The sequence below is a fragment of the Notolepis coatsorum genome (genome assembly GCF_963971535.1).
Source record: "Notolepis coatsorum genome assembly, chromosome: 4".
In the NCBI taxonomy this organism is placed as follows: domain Eukaryota; kingdom Metazoa; phylum Chordata; class Actinopteri; order Aulopiformes; family Paralepididae; genus Notolepis; species Notolepis coatsorum.
In genome coordinates, this window is record NC_140168.1 from 205,632,107 (window position 1) to 205,658,794 (window position 26,688).

Below are 26,688 nucleotides of genomic sequence, written 5' to 3' on the forward strand. Positions count from 1 at the left end.
ACTGTGAATAATGTGAATATTCCTCAGATAGTCAGATAGTAAATTATATTGACCATATTGATCAAATTGTTTACACTGCCTGTGTTGTCTTTTACTACCTGTATACTGTGTTGTTTTACTACCTGTACCCCTCCCCCCCTCCCCCCCATGCTGCTATGATGCCTGAATTTCCCCAAGGGGATCAATAAAGGAATATCTTATCTTATCTTATCTTACTGTTAAACTTTTTCATTCACATATTCATAGTAAAGTATGGTCTAATGTATAAGTATGTTTTCATCTCTTTCTGCAGCTTTCTCCAGAACGTGATATATAGCCCCAAATGCATTATATTGATGATGAAATACAGTTTGATGGCAATCAGCGCGATATAAAAAATTCCAACTAGACGTACTTCTAGAAGTTACTACACGTCATCTGATGTTGACCGGATGGGCGAGGGGGCGTTTATAATTCCGTGGGCAGCGTTATACCAATCATCTAATGTGGGTCAAATGTTGATAATAGCAGTTAGTATCGAACACGGTAACGTTACACGCTGAAACTCACCCCAGTCTCCGCGCGCCGTTGGGCGATCATCGTCGAGTAGAAATCTTATCATTATGGGATATATTTTTACCCGGTCCATCTCCAGCTTGTATAATGGTATATACGTCCAAATCATGTTGTTTATCGAGTTATTGCCAATCGATCACCGTGTAGCGTGACGAGCCAGAGTCCCATGAACTATAGCGAGCGCCCGGAAGTACTACGGTCGTCATGACAACCTCTATTCAACATCCTGTTTGGCGATTGCGCCGATCGGCCACCAGATGGCGCTCCTGAACCGCCAGAGAGCTCAGTGGGTCCTGCTGGTGGATCTCAGGCCAGCGGAGGGGACATATTAATCCGATCGCAGATTTTTGAAATATTGATATAAGGACGCTGTACAGCGTCCCCCGGCAACTTGAGCATGGCCAGCAATGACGTGAAAAGACGTTTCATGGCAGTCAAAGTGTTAAAAATCTTAAATTGTTTTCATACTATTCACATTCACATGTCAGTTGACTTGATACAGTTTAATTTGGTTGCTGTACTGTGACTAGGGTATTAATTAACAAAGTAAAAAAAAAATTAAGAATCGAAATGCAAATATTTTACTTCCGGTTCCAGAACCGGAAGTTAGGAACCGGTTCCTATTAGAACCGGTTCTCGGTGCCCAACCCTACACATGACACACATCACACGGACACACATCACAATCCTTCCAACAGGAGGAGGTAATAATAAAGGGAGGACGCTGACCTGGTGGATCCATGAAGTCAAAGTGGACCAAGTCGTCGATGCCCAGTTTCTTGAGCTGCAGCACCACCGAGCCCAGGTTGGACCTCAGGATCTCCGGATACGTGTTGTCCTGCAATCGAGGAGGAGGAGGGGGGAGGGGGGGGGGGGGGCAAGAGGAGGCGCGGAGGAGGCGAAAGGGAACAAATCAAAAGGAATTAGTCGGGTGGGTTCTTGTCGCTCCTGCGGCACGGCGAACACGAGGCTGGAGGGCGTCTGAAGGGCTATTTAACGTGTTTGAGGAAATCCCCCCGGAGCCTCCCGTGAGAGAATTAGCCCCGTTAGAAGTGCAGGGACCGGGCCTCGGCGTGTGCGTCTGTCACAGGGCGTCCGTCTGCGACGCGGGTTATGAGAAAGGGGGGACGTGTGAGTGTGTGGGGGGCCTTCAGAATTATAATTGAGCAGAACCCAGAGTGCCGGAGTACTGAGAGGATATATTACAGAGCGTCAGGGGCGACCCAGGCATCGGGGACGCTGCTCCGTGGAAATATAAAAGTGCCTGTGGCGTTTAATTTTATTTTATTTTTTTAAGAAATGTAGATATTGAGAATCAAATATTAAAAAGTTAGGGGGTCGATTTCTCTCTTAAAAAGCCTGGTCCCCTAGGAAGCTGTGCGCTATGGGGTTGGTGGCCGACTCTCGGTGCACTTTGTGCGCTCTGAGGGTCACTGGCACTTAATATATGCACATATTTTGGGATTCACCAGTAGCTTGTTTTTTTGGAAATCCATAACAACTAAACTTTCAAACATATGTAACCTGACAATTCCACTTACGGCAGCAACACTACTCTTAAATGATACATCACTATTGCCGGCCTCCATACAGCAAAAAAGAATCATACTGGCGGGCGTTACAGCAGCCAAGAAACGGATAGCCATGAGGTGAAAACAACCTGAGAAACTCACAAGGATCAATTGGTCTCAGACACGTCTGGATGTCATCTATATGGAGATCTCTACTGCCCGGGTGATTTGGGTTGGGCACTGGGCAGTTCAGCATTCAACTATGGGCCTCAGCGGCCGAGAAAGTAAAGGCCATGATCTAGCGGTGAGGAGGGGTCGGGGTGCTGATCCTGGGGGGTCCGGGGGTCCTGGGGTGGGAGTGGGGAAAGGACATGTCTTTTATGGTGTCTTTCGTGGTAATAATATAAGTAGATTTTTTATGTTTTTATGCTCTGTATTTATTATTTTAGTTATTGCTAATGTCATTATTGTTATTATTATTATTATTGTGGTATTGTGAGGTCTTGTTGTAAAAAAAAATGTTAAAGCCTGGTCCCGCGAACCCTGCTCTCGGTCGCCCACCTGCATCTCCGTCTTGTAGGCCTTCTCCGTGTAGAGGCGGAAGCACTTCCCGGGACGTGTCCTCCCGGCGCGCCCCGCCCGCTGCTGGGCCGAGGCCTTGCTGATGGCCGTGACCAGGAGGGACTCCACTCTAATGCGAGGGTTATAGACCTGATGGGGGGGGGCAGAAAGATTACATTTAACATAAACCAATCTTTACTGTAGATACTATATCTATACATATCCCTCACCTACTCTATTATTTTTTATAATGCTGTATATAACATATATATATATTTATTGTTCCCGTGTATATATTATATATATATATATATATATATATATATATATATATATCCACATCTGTCTGTGTAACGGTACGTGTATTCATCCCGCGAATTTACGGTATGGCCGTCACGGTGCGGTACGTGCAGCCATAGGAAGAATACGCCTCAGCGCAAACACACCAGTCGCACATGCAGGCACTCACGAGGTCCGTGCGAGAACAGCGCGCGTGGCCGGGCACACCGAGTCAGACTTCAGAGCGAGCGAAAGTGCACGGAGAAAGGCACATTTACATTAGAAGAACAGCTGCAGCCTGCAGGGTCATTACAGTTTTTTTCGTTTTCTTGTTCGCCCAATAATGTTAACCAAATGAAACCAATGGAAAGACACAGACACGCCGCGCCAACACACACGCCGCGCATCGCCAACACACACAAGCCGTGCATCACCAACACACACGCCGCGCATCGCCAACACACACAAGCCGTGCATCACCAACACACACGCCGCGCATCGCCAACACACACACACGTGTCGCCAACAAACAACAACAATTGATTTTTTTCTCTTGAAAACTAGAAATCATTCAAATAACCTTTCTTTTTATTTTACACAACAAAAATCAAACCAAGATGAATTTCCCTATTGGGATTGAAGTGCAAACCTAACTTTCACCAATCTTCACTTAAATAAAATAAATAATATATATATAAAAGGTTACCCTTGATCAAACCAAAATGAATGTCCCTATTTGGATTAATAGTGCAATAACTTGCTTTTTCACCAAACTTCACTTAAAACAAATAAAAGGTGCCTCTTGATCACCAAACAAGAATGAATTTCCCTATTGGGATTAATAAAGTGCAAATCTAACTTTCACCAAACATCACTTTTTGTTAAATAAAAGGTGACCCTTGATTTTTTTTTTTTCGATTAAAATTTTTCTAAATCGCCCAAATCATTAATTCGAATTAATCGATACAATCGATTAATCGCCCAGCCCTACTGTATCACTGTACATATTAATACAATACAACTCTGTACATACATCTGATTAGCACTATTACTCAGTAGTACTCAATATATCTTATACCCAGTTTAACCACCTGTACATTGTATATATTACTATTGCACTTTACTGTTACATTTGCACTCTGATTGGATGCCAAACTTCTTTTTGTTGTGCTGTACTTGTGCTGTATGATAACTGTAACTGAGGGGTACAATTCCCTGACTGTATTGTTAGATATGATACTTACTACCACTACCTCTTGTACTTTAGACTCTGGCCACCCAGTACTAGGCATAAATAATTATGGTAAACACTCCCACGTAGATGAAACGATCCAACACAAATGTACCAAGTCGAAAGTCTGCGTTTAATAATAATTAATACATAGCAAAAGGTATGTAGAGCAATCACTTAATTACATTTATGATTTGAAATAGGATGCACTTTTATGGCAAATGAGTATTCGTTGGTATATCAATAGAGAACGTCCAATCTCTGGTGGCGCAGGCGGTAAATATACAACCTGGAATATTTAAGGAATAATAGCAATGATACTTTAATGATTATAGAACTGGATACACTAGGGGGGAATTCCGGTCGCTTGTAAGACAACTGGAGAAGGGGGGGGGGGGTAGAGTCTGGCTGTATCCGTCTGGCCGAGGGTATCCTGGGAGAACCCACGGTTGTGCGGCTCGGTGCCTCAGCGATCCTCGATCCACAGATGAAAGCAGTTGGACTCTCTGTGGGCCGGCTTCCTCCGGTCCACGATGGAGAGACGTGAAGCGACCTCGTCGTGTAGAGCGTCTCCTCACCGGTCGTCCTCTCCGGGGGGGGGTTTCCAACACACGGCAGTGTTGGTCTTTATCCATAGAATAATCACTGTATACAAAGCATAATCCGTGCCTGGGAAGGCGGGCTGTCGTCGGTAGAATAATCCGGTATGCAGGTCCACTCGCTCGTCGGCTCTGGGGCTCCTCGGGTGCAGCCTCACATGGGGTCGGCCACCCTGGATAAGCAGCCAGTTCTACCCGAAACGATGGGGGTGCTGACTACGATAGTATTCTCACCGCACGAAGCACTACATATGAATAGACTATTATTAGCTTAATAGACTACGTCCAACTCGACGATATAGTGCCAAATATGACTATTCAAATATTAATATACACGATGTCTCAATACCGATGGTAGGCCGAACTTGGCCTTACTCCCACACGTGGCGTCGCGGGGAGGCTTTACGTCTGTCACTCTATTGGAGGGTAAGAAACTGGACTAAAAAAGGAAGTCCTACTTTAGTAGCGCAGTATATATACGCGCTATGAACAAATAGTACCATTAGTGGTGCGGTAGCCAGATTCCTACGCGGAACTAGGACTTGTTCGTACATGTTGAGCGGTACGTTTGAACTGGGTCTGGGGGGTATGGCAGCCTGGCACCAAGGTCTCGACCAATAGTAGAATGGAGACTATTATGGGATGTTCAGTAGGCTAGAATGGATATTCAATGCATATTGTACAAGGAATATACAAGGGATATCAGGGAATATTAGAGAATATACAAATACAATTAAATATATATATATAAATAAATATATATATTCGGTTTAATCTGGCCCTTCACAACAGCCACCCCCTGATTGGTCCCAGACCTAATCAGTTAAGCAGAGACAGATTAATCGCGTTGTCTATTTACACATAAGGGTTTGCTGTAGGGGTCAGTCAACTTCACAAAGTCATAGGGTTATAGGGTCATGGTCATCATCGATTGTGTCTGGGAGTCGGGGCAGTTCTATGAGCCTCGCCACGGGACGGGTGTAAGTGCGACCCTGGACAAGCACTTCAGCTGCTCGGACCTTGCCGTCGGCACCGGTGATCACTTTGCTTACGCGGCCGGCCGGCCACATAGCTCTGGGCAGTGATTGATCAATAATCATGACGACTGTTCCTTCTGTCAAATTGTCTCTCTCCTTTACCCACTTCTGGCGGGTCTGTAGAGACGGTAGGTAGTGCAGTAGGAAACTGCTCCAAAACTTGTCGGCTAATACTTGGCTGTACCTCCACATTCGTCGGCCGTTCGCTTCTTCAGGCCGGTACATTGTCTGGGGTAACGCGGGATCTAGCCGCCCCATCAGGAGTGTGTTGGGGGTAACTGGGTCGATATCCGCCACATCGCTGGAGACGTAGCCGAGGGGCTTAGAGTTCAATACTCCCTCAATCTCCGTGAGGACTGTCATTAGGACTTCTTCCGCCACAGTTTGGGCCCCAAGTACTGCGTACAGGGCTGTCTTTATGGAACGCACTTCCCGTTCCCAAGTACCACCGAAGTGGGGTGCGTTTGGGGGGTTGAATTGGAAGTCAATCTGTTGTGCACTCTCTATGGTAGTGCAATCATCTATGTTGGGGTCTGCGGAGATAACAGTGCTCAATCCACAGAACATAGGTTTCTTATTCTCAGCCTCCTCTTGACTGGCTTCCCTCGGGATAGGCGTGGGCCACTCTCCTTCCGGGAGCTTTAGGAATGCTGGGCCGTCACTGTAGACATTGCGACGGGTGAGGTCATCTAGGGGCATTCCCCGGGTGATGACGTCAGCTGGGTTCTGTTTTGTATCAACGTAGCGCCACTCTGTTTCTCCGGTTAACTCTTCGGTTAAGTCTTGAATCTCGGTGACTCTGACTCCCACGAAGACTTTGTACTTGCATGAGTCCGATTTGATCCAGGCGAGTACTGTCGTGGAATCTGACCACAGGATTGTTCTAGACACCGGTATGGTGAGCTCACGTTGGATGAGCGTGGCTAGGTGCGCTCCGGCTAGGGCTGCGCAGAGCTCTAGACGTGGGATAGATTGTTGCTTGCGTGGGGCTATTCTCGAGCGGGCGAGGACAAATGCTGTGTAGATCTCTCCCCCCTCTTCTTGGGCCCGCAAGTAGGCTACTGATCCGTATGCGACCTCTGAGGCGTCACTGAAGACGTGTAAGTCCATTTTACATGTCTCTGGCCTCACCGTGGGTGGGAAGTAGCTTCGGCGCATGTTAACGCCTGGGAGTGAGTGGAGCTCCATCTCCCACTCTCTCCAGGTGGATGCAAGGTGTGCGGGAATGGGGTCGTCCCAGCCCTGGTCCTTGTCCCACAATGCTCGTACAATCATTTTTGCCCTGGTGGTGTACGGTAGAATACATCCTAGCGGGTCATATTGTCGGGCGAGTGTTGTGTACACACTCCGTCTGGTGGTCGGCGCCGCCGCCGGCCTTCCCTGCTCCGTAGTCAGGGGCTTGTGTCTGTAGTGAAGCGAATCTGTTTTGAATCGCCACACCAATCCCAGGGTCATCTCCTGGGCTTCTCCCGGGATTGTAGCCATCCAGGTCTCGCTGCTGGCTGCCTTGTCCTCGGAGGAGAGGCTGCGCAGTACTTGCGGATCGCTGCTGGCCCACTGCCTGAGATCAAAGCCGCCTTTGATCAATGAGGCGCGGAGTTTAATCAGGAGAGCCTCGGCTTCTTCCTGGGTTGAAAGGCTTTGTAGACAGTTGTCTACGTAGAAGCTGTTCTTTACGCTGTGTCGGACCTCTTCGTCCGCTGCTGGGTCCTCTGCTACATGTTTCTGTAGTGCAAATGTAGCACAGCAGGGGCTGCACGTCGTTCCGAAGGGGAGGACTTCCCATTGGTAGATGGCTGGGTGCTCATCTCCTGGCTTCTCTCTCCATAGGAACCGTAACAGGGGCTTGTCCTCCTCTACTAATCTCACCTGCAGGAACATTCCTTTAATGTCCCCGCTGATGGCCACCTTTTCCTGGCGGAAGCGGAGTAGAACGCCGAGTAGGGAGGGGCCGAGTGTGGGACCGGGCAGTAACTCTTTATTCAGATTTTGGGATCCGATCTGGTAGCTGCAGTTAAATACTATGCGGTCTTTACCGTTGTGATGGACCTTGTGGTGAGGCACGTACCACGATTCAGTGGTCTGGTCAGCCTCTTTAATGTCCATGTTTGTGACGTGTCCCGCTGTGATGAGCTTCTCAATCTCAGCGCGGTATACACTCTCTTGGGCGGGGTTCTTGGCTAAGCGCCGCTCCGTGTTCAGCAGGTACCGTTCTGTGGCGTCTGTCTTGGCGTGGAAAGTAGGCATTCCTTCTCGCCGCAGGAGTGGCGTGGCGTATCTCAACACGCCGTTGACCGGGACTCTCTTGGTCCCTGTCTCGAGGAGGTGAATGGCGTAAATGTCATCTTTAGAGCGAATGTCTTTCTTTCCGTTCTTAAAGGGCATTTGTTCCAAGGTCCATAGCCGCTCTACGTGTTGCAGGAGTGCGGTTTCTCCCTCTGTGACTCGGGAGTGGAGACATCTAGTGGCTGTACTTCGGTTGAGAGATTTGGCGAGCGGGCCTTGGAGAGTCCATCCCAAACGGGTCTCGACTGCTGCAGGACAGCCTCGGGGTCCGGTATGAACCCGGTCTATCGGGACAATGAGGTCTGCATGGTCGGAGCCTATCAACAGGGTCGGCATAGCATTGTCTATGAGCGGGATCGGTAACTTGCGCAGATGTGCATATTTCTCCATCAGCTTGGCGACGGGGTATGTGTACCGCGACAGTCCTATTTCTTGGCTGGTGAAAGCGTCTGTAATCTGGTACCGTCGCTCAGGCTGGCCGCTTGCTGCGATAGAGAATGAGACATTCTCGCCCTTTATCGTCTTCAAATCTCGTCTTATTGTCCGAATTGTCATTTGGGTTTCGCTTCCCCGCAGCCCTAGCTGGGCCGCAGCGGAGGCGAGCAGAAGGGTCTTCTCTGACCCGTCATCGAGGACGGCGTAAGTGTCCAGGACTTTATTCTGGTAGCTTAGTGTCACACGCACTACTTTTAGGAGTACTCGGGCTCCACTGCTGCTGGCGGGATCGATGTACATGACGCTCGCTTTGCTGCTGGATGGTGCGGGTGAAGGGCGCCGTCTGTTACTGTCGTGAAGTATGTCCAGATGGGCTCCATCGCACTTGGTGCACCTTTTCTTTAAGCGGCATTCGGCTGCCATGTGTGAGCGCGCACAGCGAAAACAGCGCTTGTTGGACTTTATCCATTGACTTGCTTCCTCCGCGTTCAGCTTGGGGAAGGAGTCACATTGCGCTAGCCAGTGTTCTTTCTCACAGTAGGGGCACACTATCTTCCACTTCTCCGTTCTGGAGGGGGTACTGTGGCTCCTGCTGCTCGGTACTGACTCCGATTGGTGCATCACAGTCACCGATCTTCTTCCATCATTTAGTCGTCTGGTTCCTTCTCTGGAGCCAGGGGTGCTCCGTCCGAATGTATCTAGCCGTAGGCTGCTGACTTCTCTCGCCAGGAAGTCTGCTAGATCGAGGAGGTTCGGTTCGGGGCCATTCGGGTCTCGGTGGTCTCTCTGCCGCCTAAAACGCTCCTGTCGAGCGGGCGGCAGCTTCTCCAAGATCCTTTCCACATTTGAGTTGGCGTAAAGTTCATGCCTCCCCTTCTCTCTCTGCGCTCCCAACATCCCTACCAGGGACTGCACTCTGATGGACAGGTCGTCCAGTGCTCGATTGTCTATTGCTGGGGGTAAGCGGTCGATGTGTCGGATCTCCTGGATCACGTAATCCCATATGCGCCCATACCTCTGGTCCAATGCTACCAGCGCTGCTGTGTATGGGGTGGTGGAAGTCGCGTAGGCGAGCGCTATATTATGTGCGCGGGGTACCTTTAAGTGCTTCAGTAGGATGGCGTATTTATGGCGTTCATCCAATACATCCACCAACATGGTCTCCAGACACATGCGGAGTTCTGTATACTGGGCCCGGTTCTCTTGGGTGAAGTCGGGTACCATAGGCGTGCCAATGTATGACGCTGACTGTGGATACATCGGCGAGCGTTGGGGGAGAGGCCTCCTAGGCGAGTCTCCTCCCGCTCCTTGGTATGGGCTGGTACCGGCAGTGTACCATGGCCCGCTTGTCCAGGTGCTGTTCCTCGGTGCGGGTCGTGCGTCGTGCTCACCCGTGTATAGAGTCGGGGGTCTGTAGCGCAGCTCCGCGGGAGTATAGCCTGGGCTGTACCGGACCTCCTGGTCCGGTAGAGTACTGTGCTGTCGTCGGGCGTGGTTCTCCTCCTCTTCCTCTTCGTCTTCAGTTAGGTCATCCAGTGCTTGTAGTCTCTGGTTTAGCCTCTCCACAGGATATGCTGCTCCTTCTCGGTTGCTAGGTCTCGCTTGGACCGGTGGGGGGAGGTGGTCTGTGGGGGGTATAGACCTCGTCTGTTGGTCAAGTTCAGGGTTGTTTACTCGGCTAGGGGATGCCGCCCTGGAGGTGTGTCTAGACGAGTTCCTGGAGCCTCTGGCGGAGGGAGAGGGTGTTGTCCGTCTGATCAGCTGTTCTATTAGTTGCGCTTGCTGTCTGTCGCGCTCTGCGTCCCGTAGAGCACCAGCAGCTGCTCGCTGGCTGTCTGCTCGGTCTCGGGCCACATTCTCTTCCATCTGAATGCGTCTTATTTCTAGACGTATATGCTCTTCTTCGCTCCGCTGTTGCAATCAATTGACAATAAACTGGATGACATCCGAGCAAGGATTCAATATCAAAGAGACGTTAGGGACTGCAACGTCCTCTGCTTCACCGAGACGTGGTTGACGGCGGACGTCCCAGACCACGCAATTCAACCGGCTGATCACTTCTTTATCCATCGCAAGGATCGGACATCAGCAGAGTCCGGTAAACAACGTGGAGGAGGTATTGCCTTCATGTTTAACAAAAATTGGAGCGATCCAACTAATGTGAAGGAATTATCCAACCACTGCTCCCCAGAACTGGAATATATAACCATCAAGTGTCGTCCTTTCTTCCTCCCGAGGGAGTTAACGGCGATCGTCCTGGTCGGAGTGTATATTCCACCGCAAGCCAGCAACAAGGTTGCGCTCTCCAGACTACACGACGAGGTAAATAGAATCCAAGTGGCGAATGTTAACGCCGCCATTTTAGTTCTGGGAGATTTCAATAGCGCCAATCTGAGAAAGGTATTGCCTGACTTCTATCAGCATGTGACTTGCAACACCAGAGGCGGTAACATCCTAGATCACTGTTACACGCAATTTAAAGGTGGCTACAAGGCTCATTCTGATAGTGGCTTTGGTAAGTCAGATCACGCATCCATCTTTCTTTCACCAAAGTACAGACAGAGAATTAAAAGTACTCCCGTAGTCTCGCGAGAGGTGCAGAAATGGGATGTGACGTCAGAGGAGACGATCCGGTCAGTGTTTCACACCACACAGACTGGAATGTGTTCCGCGACACAGATAACATTTGATGCCTGTAATAACAACACCAGCTCACAAGCCTCGGCAATGGGGGGGGGGGGTCGGCTGCTGATGGAGGCGCAGTGTTCAGGGTAACAGAGCATGAGGTGAGGCGGACCTTTAAAAAAGTGAATATCAGGAAGGCAGCAGGTCCAGACGGCATCCCCGGCCGCGTCCTAAAAGTCTGTGCCGACCAACTGGCCCCAGTATTCACTGACATATTTAACCTGTCCTTAGAAGGCTGTCATCCCCACCTGCCTGAAGAAGTCCACTATTATCCCTGTACCCAAAAAAATCCAAGCCTGCTTGCCTCAACGACTACCGCCCTGTAGCTCTCACCTCCATAGCCATGAAGTGCTTTGAGAAGCTAGTAAAGGGCTACATCTGCTCCTCCCTCCCCATCAACATGGACCCCCTGCAATTTGCATACCGCCCCAACAGGTCCACGGAGGACGCCATATCCCATGTGCTGCACACAGCAGCATCACACCTGGACAAGAGGCAGGGGAATTATGTGAGAATGCTATTCATCGACTACAGCTCGGCATTCAATACCATAGTCCCCTCCATACTCATAGCCAAGCTCAGGGACCTGGGCTTGGGCTATGACCTCTGCCAGTGGGTCTTGGACTTCCTGACTGGCAGACCCCAGGTGGTGAGAGCAGGCAACTGCACCTCCTCATCCATCACCCTCAACATAGGGGCCCCCCAGGGCTGTGTTCTGAGTCCCCTCCTCTACTCCCTGTACACACACGACTGTGTGGCTCAGCGGAGTAGCAATACAATCGTCAAATTTGCTGACGACACAGTGGTGGTGGGCCTGATCTCTGCCAACGACGAGAGGGCCTACCTGGAAGAGGTCAAGGTCCTGGCGGGATGGTGCCAGGAAAACAGCCTCTCCCTGAACGTCAGCAAAACAAAAGGAGATGATTGTGGACTTCAGGAGGTCGGGGGTCAAGGACTACAGCCCCCTCAGCATCGACGGGGCACCGGTTGAGAGAGTCAACAGCTTTAAGTACCTCGGAGCCTACATATCCGAGGACTTGACATGGACCACACACATTAACAGTGTTGTGAAGAAGGCACGACAACGCCTCTACTTCCTCAGGCGCCTAAGGAAGTTCCAAGTCAGCCAGAAGATCCTTAAGAACTTCTACTCATGTACAATAGAGAGCATCTTGACCGGCAACATCACCTCCTGGTTTGGGAATAGCACTGCACAAGACCAAAGCAGACTACAAATAGTGACACGTTCAGCCGAACGCACAATTGGAGGGGGGCTCCCCACCCTCCAGAACATTTACTACAAGCGTTGCAAGGGCAAGGCTAAGAGAATCATTAAAGACTCCAGTCACCCGAACAACTGCCTCTTTGAACTGCTGCGGTCAGGCAAGCGATACAGGAGTCTCAAGGCGAGCACAGAAAGACTCAGAAGAAGCTTCTATCCCCAGGCCATCAGGCTGCTAAACGAACAATGAATGAACACTACACAACAACAACCACCAAACGCACATAGCACACACATCCACACGCACACACTCACTTTAAACAAACACACTGTAGCACCCACTCCACACACTTATAGCACACACCCACTTTAAACAAACACACTGTAGCACCCACTCCCCACACTTTATATTTATGGATGAAGGATTGCACTACAACTCGTACACCTTACTGTAAATTGTACCTAAAATTGTACCTCATCCCATTTCTGCTTTGCACTAGATAGTACTGTACATTAGTACACTGCATAGTATTGTGTATTGTATATTATATGGTAACTCAGAACATTGTACATATGTCTATACCGAACACTGTGACCTCATTTTCTTCTTCTAAATTCATGCTATATTATGTTATTATGTTATTTGATACTATCTTGTCTAGCACAGTCTCTGGAGCGTAACAGTAAGAAGCATTTTGTATGAAAGTATTCTGTACGACAACTATTAAAGAACTTGAACTTGAACTTGAACTGCTGGATCTGCAGTCGGTCGCGTTCGGCAGCGGCGTTCAGGCTGATGAGGAAGGCCTGCTGTAGGGTCCTCTCTGCCTCGCTGGGAGAAGGCGGTTGTATAGGGGAGCCTTCCCTCGGGGTACTCCTTGCGGAGCCTTGGAGCTCTATCTCCACGGTGCTCTCCCAGTCTTCTTCCGTGCCGAGTTCTCTCTCGGTAGCGTTGTATTCCTCCCGGGACTCATCGGGGACTACTTCTTCAGTACTGGCGGGGTGTGAAGTCATGTCTGGTTCCCACTGGTCCCCACCGTGAGCTTGGTCAGTTACATTAGAACCCGTAGGGGCCTCTATGGTCGGGGTAGTCTGGGCGTTGGGGTTAGACATACTTTTACTTTCTAGTTTTACCGCGTTTACTGTTAGTAGAAGACTAGGTTGTTGACTGACAGCGTAAGCCTCTAAGTACTGAGGGAGCCGTCGTTCGCGCTGCGGGCGTTGGTTAGGAGGATCGTTTCGTGGAGTGTTCATCATAGGCCATTTCAATATTAATAACACTATATTAATATTACACTAATTACCATCCGGCTCGAAGGACCAATTGTAACTGAGGGGTACAATTCCCTGACTGTATTGTTAGATATGATACTTACTACCTCTTGTACTTTAGACTCTGGCCACCCAGTACTAGGCATAAATAATTATGGTAAACACTCCCACGTAGATGAAACGATCCAACACAAATGTACCAAGTCGAAAGTCTGCGTTTAATAATAATTAATACATAGCAAAAGGTATGTAGAGCAATCACTTAATTACATTTATGATTTGAAATAGGATGCACTTTTATGGCAAATGAGTATTCGTTGGTATATCAATAGAGAACGTCCAATCTCTGGTGGCGCAGGCGGTAAATATACAACCTGGAATATTTAAGGAATAATAGCAATGATACTTTAATGATTATAGAACTGGATACACTAGGGGGGAATTCCGGTCGCTTGCAAGACAACTGGAGAAGGGGGGGGGGGGTAGAGTCTGGCTGTATCCGTCTGGCCGAGGGTATCCTGGGAGAACCCACGGTTGTGCGGCTCGGTGCCTCAGCGATCCTCGATCCACAGATGAAAGCAGTTGGACTCTCTGTGGGCCGGCTTCCTCCGGTCCACGATGGAGAGACGTGAAGCGACCTCGTCGTGTAGAGCGTCTCCTCACCTGTCGTCCTCTCCGGGGGGGGGTTTCCAACACACGGCAGTGTTGGTCTTTATCCATAGAATAATCACTGTATACAAAGCATAATCCGTGCCTGGGAAGGCGGGCTGTCGTCGGTAGAATAATCCGGTATGCAGGTCCACTCGCTCGTCGGCTCTGGGGCTCCTCGGGTGCAGCCTCACATGGGGTCGGCCACCCTGGATAAGCAGCCAGTTCTACCCGAAACGATGGGGGTGCTGACTACGATAGTATTCTCACCGCACGAAGCACTACATATGAATAGACTATTATTAGCTTAATAGACTACGTCCAACTCGACGATATAGTGCCAAATATGACTATTCAAATATTAATATACACGATGTCTCAATACCGATGGTAGGCCGAACTTGGCCTTACTCCCACACGTGGCGTCGCGGGGAGGCTTTACGTCTGTCACTCTATTGGAGGGTAAGAAACTGGACTAAAAAAGGAAGTCCTACTTTAGTAGCGCAGTATATATACGCGCTATGAACAAATAGTACCATTAGTGGTGCGGTAGCCAGATTCCTACGCGGAACTAGGACTTGTTCGTACATGTTGAGCGGTACGTTTGAACTGGGTCTGGGGGGTATGGCAGCCTGGCACCAAGGTCTCGACCAATAGTAGAATGGAGACTATTATGGGATGTTCAGTAGGCTAGAATGGATATTCAATGCATATTGTACAAAGAATATACAAGGGATATCAGGGAATATTAGAGAATATACAAATACAATTAAATATATATATATAAATAAATATATATATTCGGTTTAATCTGGCCCTTCACAACAATAACAATACATTTGAATCCAGTCAATAGTCTAAGCAGGTGCTTTAGGGGGCATCCGAGACCCTTCAGAGGCTACACACAAACACAGTAGCCACTACAGCAGTTAAGATACAGAGGTACACACACACAAGCGTGTGTGTGTGTATATATATATATATATATATATAATCTGCCTCGCCGCATACATCATCTGTGATTGAGCCACCACCACCACGTGTACGACTTTGGCTGCAGGCTGAAGAAATGTCAGCGGAATGAATAATAACTGGCTTTTCCATCTCTGCCGCTGTCAGGCGCACCGAGCTCTGTTTATCTGGGGGATTTCAGGCAACAGAAGCAGATGATCGCAGCAGATAAAGAGTGGTGGGGGTGGGGGTGTGTGTGTGTGTGTGTGTGTGTGTGTGTGTGTGTGTGTGTGTGTGTGTGTGTGTGTGTGTGTGTGTGTGTGGGGGGTGTAGGCTAACCTTTTGCTTGGCAAATCCGGGATCAATTACAAACACCACGCCGTCGATGGTCAGGGACGTCTCTGCGATGTTTGTCGACACCACGACCTGGTGGAAATGAGAACAGCTGGGTTCAGCAGAAGACTCGGCAGCAGGAGGATGGAGGGGGAGGGGGGGTTCAGGATGGAGGGTGGGGGGGGAGAGAGGCGGGTAGCTCAGGCTCTTTCTACCGCTATGTGCATTCACACCATTTCTTTATTTCAGATCCCCATTAGTCACTGCCTCAGCAGCGACTATTCTTCCTGGGGTCTGGATACAAACATATAAAAAAAATCAAACAAGAATAATCAATAAACATAAAAACAAAACAAATATCAATAAAACATACGAACAAATATAGAACAACAACCATGTTAGTGGATTTGACGGTTCGGGGTTGTCGTTTATATTAGAATAATATTCTATTATGAACGATGATGAGCAGTGTTAACTCATGGATGATTGCTGTGTAGTCCATGTTGTAGCAGTGTTAACTCATGGATGATTGCTGTGTAGTCCATGTTGTAGCAGTGTTAACTCATGGATGATTGCTGTGTAGTCCATGTTGTAGCAGTGTTAACTCATGGATGATTGCTGTGTAGTCCATGTTGTAGCAGTGTTAACTCATGGATGATTGCTGTGTAGTCCATGTTGTAGGATGCTGTATGGTAACGTTAGATGTGTGTTGTCGTGTTGAGAGAGAGGTAATTAGAATGTGAAACAGCAGACTGTGCGCACGGCAGACCACTTGGAACCACGTTAGGGCTGCAACGATTAGTCGACATAATCGACGACGTCGATTATAAAAAATCGTCGTCGAGGAATTGTTGCGTCGATTAGTCATTAAAAATATATATATATATTATAATTTTTTTTTTGCACTACCTATCTTTGTGAAAGTGGCTTCTCAGCTCTGGTCCAGCCAGCTGAAGACTTCTTAGCTTAAAGGGGTTATGCACTGCTATTCCTAGCACTATTTGGGCAACTTTACACAATTCCTGTTAGTCTATTGAAGACATTTGTAAGGTTTTTTTCAAAAAATTCATTGTTTTATATTTCTAATCAAGTACTCGAAACCATCATTTTTCAGCCTCAAGAAATCCGGCTGTTATGGCCTGGCTCCGCCCATAAGCACTTTGAGTGACAGTCAGACCACAGTCTGCACTGGTAGAGGGAGGGAGGGAGGGGGGGGAAGAGAGAGAGAGTTCAGTTCAGTTCAGAGTTTTTATTTGCCACATGGAATAACACAATCATAGTTTCTTCATTAAAAAATCATAAATAGTAATTCCATGGACAAAAGGAGCAGGAAGAAGAATAAATCATAGTTACCTGCCCCTTATTCCTAAACTAACATGTATTTTCTTAATGGTCGGCGTATAACCTTATTTACACAAATAATCATTTATACCATATATATATATATATGAGAGAGAGAGAGCGAGAGAGAGAGCGAGAGCGAGAGCGAGAGCGAGAGAGAGAGAGAGAGGCTCTCTCTTCCTTTCTCTCCCTCCAAAGCGCACGGCCCCGCAGCTCCACTCGCTGATGAGACGGGGCAACTTTTTTCTTTTCTTTCTTTCAATCTCCCGTGTGGCGCGCGGCCGGCAGGTACCCCCCCCCCCCCCCCCCCCCCCCAAGTGCCCCCTCTCTCTCCCTCCCTCCCTCTCTCTTCCTTTCTCTCCCACTCGGCTCTCGCTGATGAGACGGGGCAACTTTTTTCTTTTCTTTCTTTCAATCTCCCGTGTGGCGCGCGGCCGGCAGGTACCCCCCCCAAGTGCCCCCTCTCTCTCCCTCCCTCCCTCTCTCTTCCTTTCTCTCCTTTCTCTCCCTCTCGGCTCTCTCTTCCTTTCTCTAGAATGGGGGCGGGCATTAGCTCCAACCACAGAGCCAATCGCATCACTGTGCGCTATCCACAGCACCCAGTGACGTGACTCGGGACTTCAAATCAAAATGACCCGATTTACTAGAGGAACAGAGGGGCTGGGCTGAAACGGAGCAATCCGCCAATATGGTATTTAGACCCTAAAACACATTGATACGAACTCCTATTACTATAATACAATGCTAGAGACTGAAAAATTACATTTATAATGCATGGGACCTTTAACATAACAGACGGACTATAAGGGGGGGGCAGGTGGCGCACGGAGATTACGTTCGTCACCAACAACGGGAGACACTAGGATTCGCCTGTTCGAATCCAGCTCCCGGCGTTGCTATCAGCTTGGCTGGCCTCTCACACTGATACAATTGGCTGTATCAGGGGTTGAAAAGCTGAAGGGTGGGTCCTGGGCGTTGTGGACAGCGACCCCTACAGTTCGGTCGGGGCGCCTGCTCAGCGAGGGTTGGAACTGAGGAGAGATAGTGTGGCCTCCCACACGCTACACTCTCCCCGGTGAGAACCTGCGCGGCCAGGTTGGCCTGCCCCAGGCTGCACATGCGTCGGAGGAAAGCATGCGACAGTCTCCGGTCTCCCGGACCAACAGTAGGGGAAAGTACGCAACAACCAGGAAGGGTGGGATGGGAGAAAAATCGGGAAAAAAGGAGGGGAAGAAAGATATATAAAAAAATTTAAAACAAAACATAACAGACCGACAGTAAGTTTGGGGGAACTAATGGGATAACTGGGGATGTTGTTTGGTCCTGACAAGAGTCTCAAAGCAACTCTGAGGTCATGCTCAATGTCCAATCTGTTCTTCTGCTCTGTCTTCAGCTGGACCAGAGCTGAGAAGCCACTTTCACAAAGATAGGTAGTGCAAAAAAAAGAAAAAAAAGAAATGATATATATATATATTTTTTTTTATATATAATTATTTTTCGATTAGTCGACTAATCGAAAATATTATCGACAGATTAGTCGACTACCAAAATAGTCATTAGTTGCAGCCCTAAACCACGTTATGTAAAAGAGAGAGAACAAAAAAAGCCACAGCTATCCGGTTTTCATCCGGTTAACGACAGCGGATATAGAAGGCTATCAAAATAACCGTTATGCACATCCCTAGTATGGTGCCGTCAACCCGCTCAACACCATAAAAGCCCATTTCCGAGCGCGAGCTCGTGGCAAACTCCCGACTGAATTAGGTCCGAGAGACGCGCCTGGGTGGCCTGTCGCAGACACGCCCGTCTAATTGGACCCAACGGGCAGAGTGACGTCCTCGACGTGGCGTCCGCGTACACCGGCAGAGAGACGACGCGTTAGCGCAGTCGGTGAAGGGCTTCTGCCGTCAGCGTTGTCAGCTCTGCTCTCCCGACGAGCCCTGTCGCGCGCAGCTCTTCAGAACCGCAACCGATAATTGATGTAATAAACGGCTTCCGTCGGGTGGTCCAGCTCTTCAAGAGATCCGCGTCCCGTGTGCGTGTGGCCATCTAGCGGCTTTCCTGAACAGCGGTATGGGGGCGCAGCGCAACCATGTGGTGAAAAAAGAAGTAACACTTAAGTAAGTAGAAATGATTTTGCACTGAAAGCTTGGGGCCAGCTTCGAAACAGACGCATCATTGTCTTATTATGTGATCGCTCGGTCCTCTGTTCCACTGTGTGTGTGTACATGCATGCGTGTGTTTTCATGTACAACATTAAAACTATGCAACCATATATACACCGTACTTAAATAAATAACTTGCATTTGCTATTTTTATTATGTTTTTAAGTTGCAGGAAGTTACAGCAAATGTCTTTTGTTGCTGCAATATTTATTTAGCCTCACGGGCCACAGCCCCCCCCCCCCCCTCGGGACCACAGCCCCTCTGGACCACAGCCCCCTCGTTGAAACTCAGCAGTCAGCACCATCTTGTTTGAAAAGCCCTGAGATGGCGACGCGCAGTGGGGATGCGCTTGTGAAGCGCTGAGCGCGGCGCGTTCGACAAAAACAAAGAGGATAATTCACGCGACCCCTGGGTGCCGCGCCGTGGGGGCCGGCCAACGGGACGTGCGCCTTATTAAAACCACAACGAGAGGGGGCCTCTCCAAACCCACCTGGAAACAAGAGCTAAGTTGCATTAAAATGAACACTTTTTGGGGGCGGCTGGGAGGCACAGCGGGCAAGGCGCTCGCCACTAACGCAGGAGATACTGGTATCGAGCCCAGCTCTCTGCATTGCTTCCGGCTTGGCCGGCCGTCATACTAACACAATTGGCAGAGTTAGAGGGTGGGAAAGCCGGTGGGTGGGTCCTGGTCGTTGTAAACAGCGACTCCTACAGTTCGGTCGGGGCGCCTGCACAGCGAAAGAATCTAAGGGAGGTAGTGTGATCCTTCCACACGTTACACTCCCCCAGTGAGAGTCCGTGTTGCCAGGTGAAAAGAAGCGGTTGATTGGCTACACATGTGTCGGAGGAAGCATGCGATAGCCTCCACTCTCCCAGACCGACTGTAGGGGGTAGAGTGCGCAAACGACCAGGAAGTGAATTGGGAATGGCATAACAACTAACATTGGGATGGGAGAAAAACTGAGAAAAAGGAGGGAGAAAAATTATTAAAATAAAAAATTCAAAAAAATTAACACTTTTGAGGATACGATGTACAGTGTATAGGTGGGCGTCCGGTGAGTCACCGTGAACGGAGCTGGAGCCGTTAGAGCGAGAGAGGGAGAGAGCAGCAGGTTTCTGTTCACGTCGGTGTCAAAAAAATATATAATATAATATTTTCCAGGACTTTCATTTCTGGGTATATAGGCTAATGTTTGAAACATTACGGCTTGCTTCAAACTGATATTCAGCCAAGCCAACAATGGTAATGCAGAGCTTTGAGAGGCTGGCGAAAGCTGGTGTGTGTGTGTGTGTGTCTCTGTGTGTGTATGTGTGTATGGTGTGTGTGTGTGTGTGTGTGTGTGTGTGTGTGGGGTGAGCCCGATTCCTCAGCCGTCAGGGCGGTACGGGAGCTGATCAAAGCGGCGGGGCCGGGTGCAACATTTATTTTCCCTCAAATTTAATAGGGCACAGACAAATACAGTGAGGAGAGGGCGGGGGGCGGGTGAGCGGGTGAGCAGGAATGGGGGGGGGGGGGGGGGGGTGAGCGGGGGGGGGGGGGGCTGTGGAGCCGCTCATCTCTCCCAGTCCCACGTCTTCTTCTATTACAATTATCCCCTATAGCACGGCTGTGTGTGAGAGATGACAGCTGAGTCAAATGAGTCGCATCACCCTGTGGGTCTCTCTCTCTCTGTCAGCGTGTACACGAATGGGGGTGGGGGTGGTAGCGGTGGTGGGTGGTAGTGGTGTTTGTGTTGGTGATGGTGGTGTTGGTAGTGTTGTTGGTAGTGGTGGTGTTGGTAGTGGTGTTGGTAGTGGTGGTGTTGGTAGTGTTGGTGTTGGTAGTGGTGTTTGTGTTGGTAGTAGTGGTGTTGGTAGTGGTGTTTGTGTTGGTGTTGGTAGTAGTGGTGTTTGTGTTGGTAGTGGTGGTGTTGGTAGTGGTGTTGGTAGTGGTGTTTGTGTTGGTAGTAGTGGTGGTGGTGTTGGTAGTGGTGTTTGTGTTGGTGTTGGTAGTAGTGGTGTTTGTGTTGGTAGTGGTGGTGGTAGTGGTGTTGGTGGTGTTTGTGTTGGTGTTGGTAGTAGTGGTGGTGTTGGTAGTGGTGTTGGTGGTGTTTGTGTTGGTGTTGGTAGTAGTGGTGGTGTTGGTAGTGGTGTTGGTGGTGTTTGTGTTGGTGTTGGTAGTAGTGGTGGTGTTGGTAGTGGTGGTGTTTGTGTTGGTGTTGGTAGTAGTGGTGGTGTTGGTAGTGGTGTTGGTGGTGTTTGTGTTGGTGTTGGTAGTAGTGGTGGTGTTTGTGTTGGTGTTGGTAGTAGTGGTGGTGGTGTTAGTGGTGTTGGTAGTGGTGTTGGTAGTGGTGGTGTTTGTGTTGGTGTTGGTAGTAGTGGTGGTGGTGTTAGTGGTGTTGGTAGTGGTGTTGGTAGTGGTGGTGTTTGTGTTGGTAGTGGTGTTGGTGGTGGTGTTAGTGGTGTTGGTAGTGGTGTTGGTGGTGGTGTTGGTAGTGGTGTTGGTAGTGGTGGTGTTGGTAGTGGTGGTGGTAGTGGTGGTGTTGTTGGTAATGATGGTGGTGTTAGTGGTGTTGGTGTTAGTAGTGTTGGTAGTGGTGGTGTTAGTGGTGTTGGTGTTAGTGGTGGTGATGGTGGTAGTGGTGGTGTTGGTAGTGGTGTTGGTAGTGGTGGTGTTGGTAGTGGTGGTGGTGTTACATTTTACATTTACATTTAGTCATTTAGCTGACGCTTTTATCCAAAGCGACTTACAAGTTCTGTGCGACAAGACAGCAAGAAGGGTATAACTCTTTCAGCTGAGTAACAATGTTCATCAAAGTGTTGAGTGCTACAGTGTAGGTTAGTTTATTAGGACAAGTGCATGACAGTAAGGTTAGTCGGGGTTAGATTTTTTTTTTTTTTTTTTTTATCATTTCAGATAATGGTTGAAGAAGTGAGTCTTTAGTCGACGGCGAAAGATTGGACGGGATTCGGCTGTCCTAACTGGGATGGGTAGTTCATTCCACCATTGTGGGGCAAGGACTGAGAATAGGCGGCTTCTCTTTGATGACCCTCCGGGAGCTTGGATAGGAGTAGATCTGAGGCGGCCAGAAGATGCAGAGCGTAGGGGTCTTGAGGGTGTGTAGTTAGAGACCATTGACCGGAGGTAGGCGGGAGCGGTTCCCTTTGCCGCACGGTATGCTAGGTCTAGGGCCTTGAAGCGGATACGTGCAGCAATGGGGAGCCAGTGCAGGTCCCTAAGAAGTGGGGTGACATGGGCCGACTTCGGTAGGTTTGAGATCAGGCGGGCCGCTGCGTTTTGAATGAGTTGAAGAGGCTTGGTGGCAGTGGCCGGGAGGCCAGCTAGCAGTGCGTTGCAGTAGTCGAGGCGGGAGATGACTGTTGATTGGACGAGGAGTTGGGTGGCTTCTTTTGTCAGGAATGGGCGTATCCTTCTGACGTTGCTCAGGAGGAATCTGCAGGTTCTGGTTGTCGCTGCGATGTGAGCAGAGAAGTTCAACTGGTCGTCGAGGACAACACCAAGGTTCTTGGCGGTCGCGGACGCGGTCACAGCTGCATTCTCGACTGTGATGGAGAGGTCAGTCAGGGGGGAGGATTTGGCCAGCAGGTGGAGCAATTCTGTTTTGCTTAGGTTCAGTTTGAGGTGGTTGGTCGTCATCCAGGCGGAGATGTCGGACAGACAGGCCGAGATCCGCTCAGAGACGTGGATATCTGAGGGAGGGAAGGAGAGGAAGAGTTGAGTATCATCGGCATAACAATGATATGAGAAGCCATGAGACGTGATAATGTTACCCAGTGATTTAGTGTAGAGGGAGAAGAGAAGGGGTCCTAGGACCGAGCCCTGGGGGACACCCGTCCGGAGGGGGCGGGTGGCCGACAGAGTCCCTCTCCATGACACTTGGTAGGAGCGGTCATTGAGGTATGATGTCAGCCATGTCAGCGCAGATCCAGCCACTCCCATTCCTGCGAGGGCCGCGAGGAGGATCTGATGGTTGACTGTGTCGAAGGCTGCAGATAGATCTAGGAGAATCAGGACAGAGGAGAGGCCTTTCGCTTTTGCTAAGTGAAGTGCCTCTGTGACCGCAATGAGGGCCGTTTCTGTGGAGTGGCCAGTCCGGAAGCCAGACTGATTGGGGTCTAGGAGGTCATTCTGTAAGAGATAAGCAGTAAGTTGGTTGGATACAGCACGTTCAAGTGTTTTAGAAAGGAAGGAGATAAGAGAGACAGGACGATAGTTGGCTATGACGGTGGGGTTCAGGGTTGGTTTTTTTATGAGGGGCGTGACTCTGGCTTGTTTTAGGGAGGTGGGGACCACCCCCGAGTTGAGTGAGGAGTTGATGGTTGCAGTTAGGAATGGGAGGATGTCCGGTGCTATGGTCTGGAGCTGGTCCAGCTGGCATGTAGTCGGACGGTTCGACGTTACCAGTGTCAGGGTCTCGGCTTCTGTAATGGGAGAGAAAGATGACAGAGTGAAGGATGAGGTTCTCGATTCAGCGTTTGGAATGGGTGGGGGTTGGGAGAAGGAGCTGCGGATGTTCTCCACTTTTTCCTCAAAGAAGATCACAAAGTCTTCAGCAGAAAAAGATGAGGGAGGAGGAGGTGGGGGGGGAGTGAGGAGGGAGGACATGGTAGCATGCAGTTTGCGAAGATTCTTGGCAGAGGCCTCGATCCTATGGTGAAAGAAAGAAGCTTTGGCATTAGTAATGGTTTTGGAGAATGTTAACAAGAGGTTGTGATGTTGGTAGTGGTGTTGGTAGTGGTGGTGTTGGTAGTGGTGGTGTTGGTGGTGGTGTTGGTAGTGGTGGTGTTGGTGGTGGTGGTGTTGGTAGTGGTGGTGTTGGTAGTGGTGGTGTTGGTGGTGGTGTTGGTAGTGGTGGTGTTGGTGGTGGTGTTGGTAGTGGTGTTGGTAGTGGTGGTGTTGGTAGTAGTAGTGGTGGTGTTGGTAGTGGTGGTGTTGGTGGTGGTGTTGGTAGTGGTGGTGTTGGTGGTGGTGGTGTTGGTAGTGGTGTTGGTAGTGGTGTTGGTAGTGGTGGTGTTAGTGGTGTTGGTAGTGGTGTTGGTAGTGGTGTTGGTAGTGGTGGTGTTGGTGGTGGTAGTGGTGGTGTTGGTAGTGGTGGTGTTGGTAGTGGTGGTGTTGGTAGTGGTGTTGGTAGTGGTGGTGTTGGTAGTGGTAGTGGTGGTGTTGGTAGTGGTAGTGGTGTTGGTAGTGGTGGTGTTGGTAGTGGTGGTGTTGGTAATGGTGGTGGTGTTAGTGGTGTTAGTGGTGTTGGTAGTGGTGTTGGTAGTGGTGGTGTTGGTAGTGGTGTTGGTAGTAGTAGTGGGGTGGTGTTGGTGGTGGTAGTGGTGGTGTTGGTAGTGGTGGTGTTGGTAGTGGTGGTGTTGGTAGTGGTGTTGGTAGTGGTGGTGTTGGTAGTGGTGGTGTTGGTAGTGGTGTTGGTAGTGGTGGTGGTGTTGGTAGTGGTGTTGGTAGTGGTGGTGGTGGTGTTGGTAGTGGTAGTGGTAGTGGTGTTGGTAGTGGTGTTGGTAGTGGTGTTGGTAGTGGTGTTGGTAGTGGTAGTGGTAGTGGTAGTGGTAGTGGTGTTGGTAGTGGTGTTGGTAGTGGTGGTGGTGGTGGTAGTGGTGTTGGTAGTGGTGTTGGTAGTGGTGTTGGTAGTGGTGGTGGTGGTGTTGGTAGTGGTGTTGGTAGTGGTGTTGGTAGTGGTAGTGGTAGTAGTAGTGGGGTGGTGTTGGTAGTGGTGTTGGTAGTGGTGTTGGTAGTGGTGGTGGTGTTGGTAGTGGTGTTGGTAGTGGTGTTGGTAGTGGTAGTGGTAGTGGTGTTGGTAGTGGTGTTGGTAGTGGTGTTGGTAGTGGTGGTGGTGGTGTTGGTAGTGGTGTTGGTAGTGGTGTTGGTAGTGGTGGTGTTGGTAGTGGTGTTGGTAGTGGTGTTGGTAGTGGTGGTGGTGTTGGTAGTGGTGTTGGTAGTGGTGTTGGTAGTGGTGGTGGTGGTGGTGTTGGTAGTGGTGTTGGTAGTGGTGGTGTTGGTAGTGGTGTTGGTAGTGGTGGTGTTTGTGTTGGCGTTGGCGAGGATTCCTGTCCGGCTTTGAGAATGCTCGACTGTTCAGTTACGAATGCCGGGGAGGTTCGCCTGGGTCCCTATCCGGCCCTTGACCTCATGTAATTCACCCGGCACAAGCAGAATCCCCCCTGCTTTGTATTGATACAGAAGAATAGAGGAGACGGTGAGACGAGCCTGTATCAAACTGATGAGATGATGCCATATGTGAGTCTGTCGCTGGTGCTAGGGTTTCCGTCGAGACAGATCTCCATCTAGACCGGTCTGACGAGAGCCGGCGTAACGTTTGCCAAAACTCACAAAATTACTATTCGAATACCAACCCATTGAAACCGGGAAACACATTTGTGTGTAAATACAGGCTATATAATGCATTATTAGCAGGCGTTTTAGGTCTAAATGGCAAATGCCATAAAGAAAGACATTTGCTGTCATTGCTTACAGCTATCGCTAGCGGGGCAGGCTAGCGTATTTCCGGGAACAAAAGCATTCGTTCTGAACGTTACGTCACTGATCCTTGAAATGTGTGAACTTAGTGAAACAACATGGCAAACGTACGCTACCTTTGCTACTACCATGTAACATCTAGTCTCTTCTTTCTTCATCATTCTTTTCTGTTCTCCCAGCTGTTAACACTTTCTATGCCACGCACGGCTTATCTCGGGTTTACAATAGTTTACCTTGAAAGCCACTCACGAGATTTCTCAGATTTTTTTTTTTTTTTAGCGATCTGAAATCATATTGCATCACGCGAGCCTACCCTAGCCTACCCAAGGGCCGCCGGCGATCAGATGTGAAAAAAGCGCCCCCTATCGTCTCCCAGATGACATCAGGGATTTTGGAATGGACTCAATGAAAATGGATGGGGAAAAAAATATTCCAGTCCACATTTTCCAGTCCACTGATGCAGCCGGGGTTACCAGAGTTCATTCTGGAGACTCTGAGCCGCGGCAAGCATGAGTTCTACTGTATACACGTTAGATCTATACACTTATCGATTTTTTCGAATGGTGATCAGGAATTGGAATATACCAGTTGGATACCATCTGATGTCAGGTAAGGAATCTATGTTATCAGTCTTAGGATAATCAGACTCGTTTTGATGAAGATATAAGCTTTTTTCTGATAAATCCATGAGGAAATGAAAATGGCTATTATCAGCGCGCGCCTCGAATGTGCGTGCGTGTACGTATACTATTGATCATCTAGCGTTTATTTGAAAACGATTCATAAATAGGCCGACAAATATCAACGTTCTGGAATATTCCAGTAAAATGCGATTATCACAGAATGGGCTGTTTTTTTACCTCAAAACGGGTGCTTTTCAAAATGCTCTCGAACAGAAATGAAGCGATAAAAACCAATCTGCCTTGACAGCACTGACTGGAAAACGATTCTTTGATAAGCGACGGGCAGATTAGACACATAGCCATAATTTAAAACATAGATTAGGCGATATTAACGTTAACATTGGCGCCGATGGAGGCATTCAAGCACTAAGTCGTGCGCCCCCTGGTGGCACTGAAAGTGTTAACAGACTTATTTA

General features: G+C 49.1%; 1 protein-coding gene across 2 annotated transcripts in view; it reads right to left on the bottom strand.

The window, feature by feature from the left end:
• Nucleotides 1-26,688, bottom strand: part of dhx15 (DEAH (Asp-Glu-Ala-His) box helicase 15) — a 149,756-nt gene that overhangs the window by 63,241 nt on the left and 59,827 nt on the right. For both annotated transcript variants that reach the window (XM_084312233.1, XM_084312232.1), the window contains exons 7-9: nt 15,612-15,698; nt 2,628-2,777; nt 1,285-1,393 (exon numbers count right to left, since the gene is read on the bottom strand). In XM_084312233.1, the coding sequence (XP_084168359.1) occupies nt 1,285-1,393; nt 2,628-2,777; nt 15,612-15,698 (346 nt within the window). The remainder of the gene's footprint in view (nt 1-1,284; nt 1,394-2,627; nt 2,778-15,611; nt 15,699-26,688) is intronic.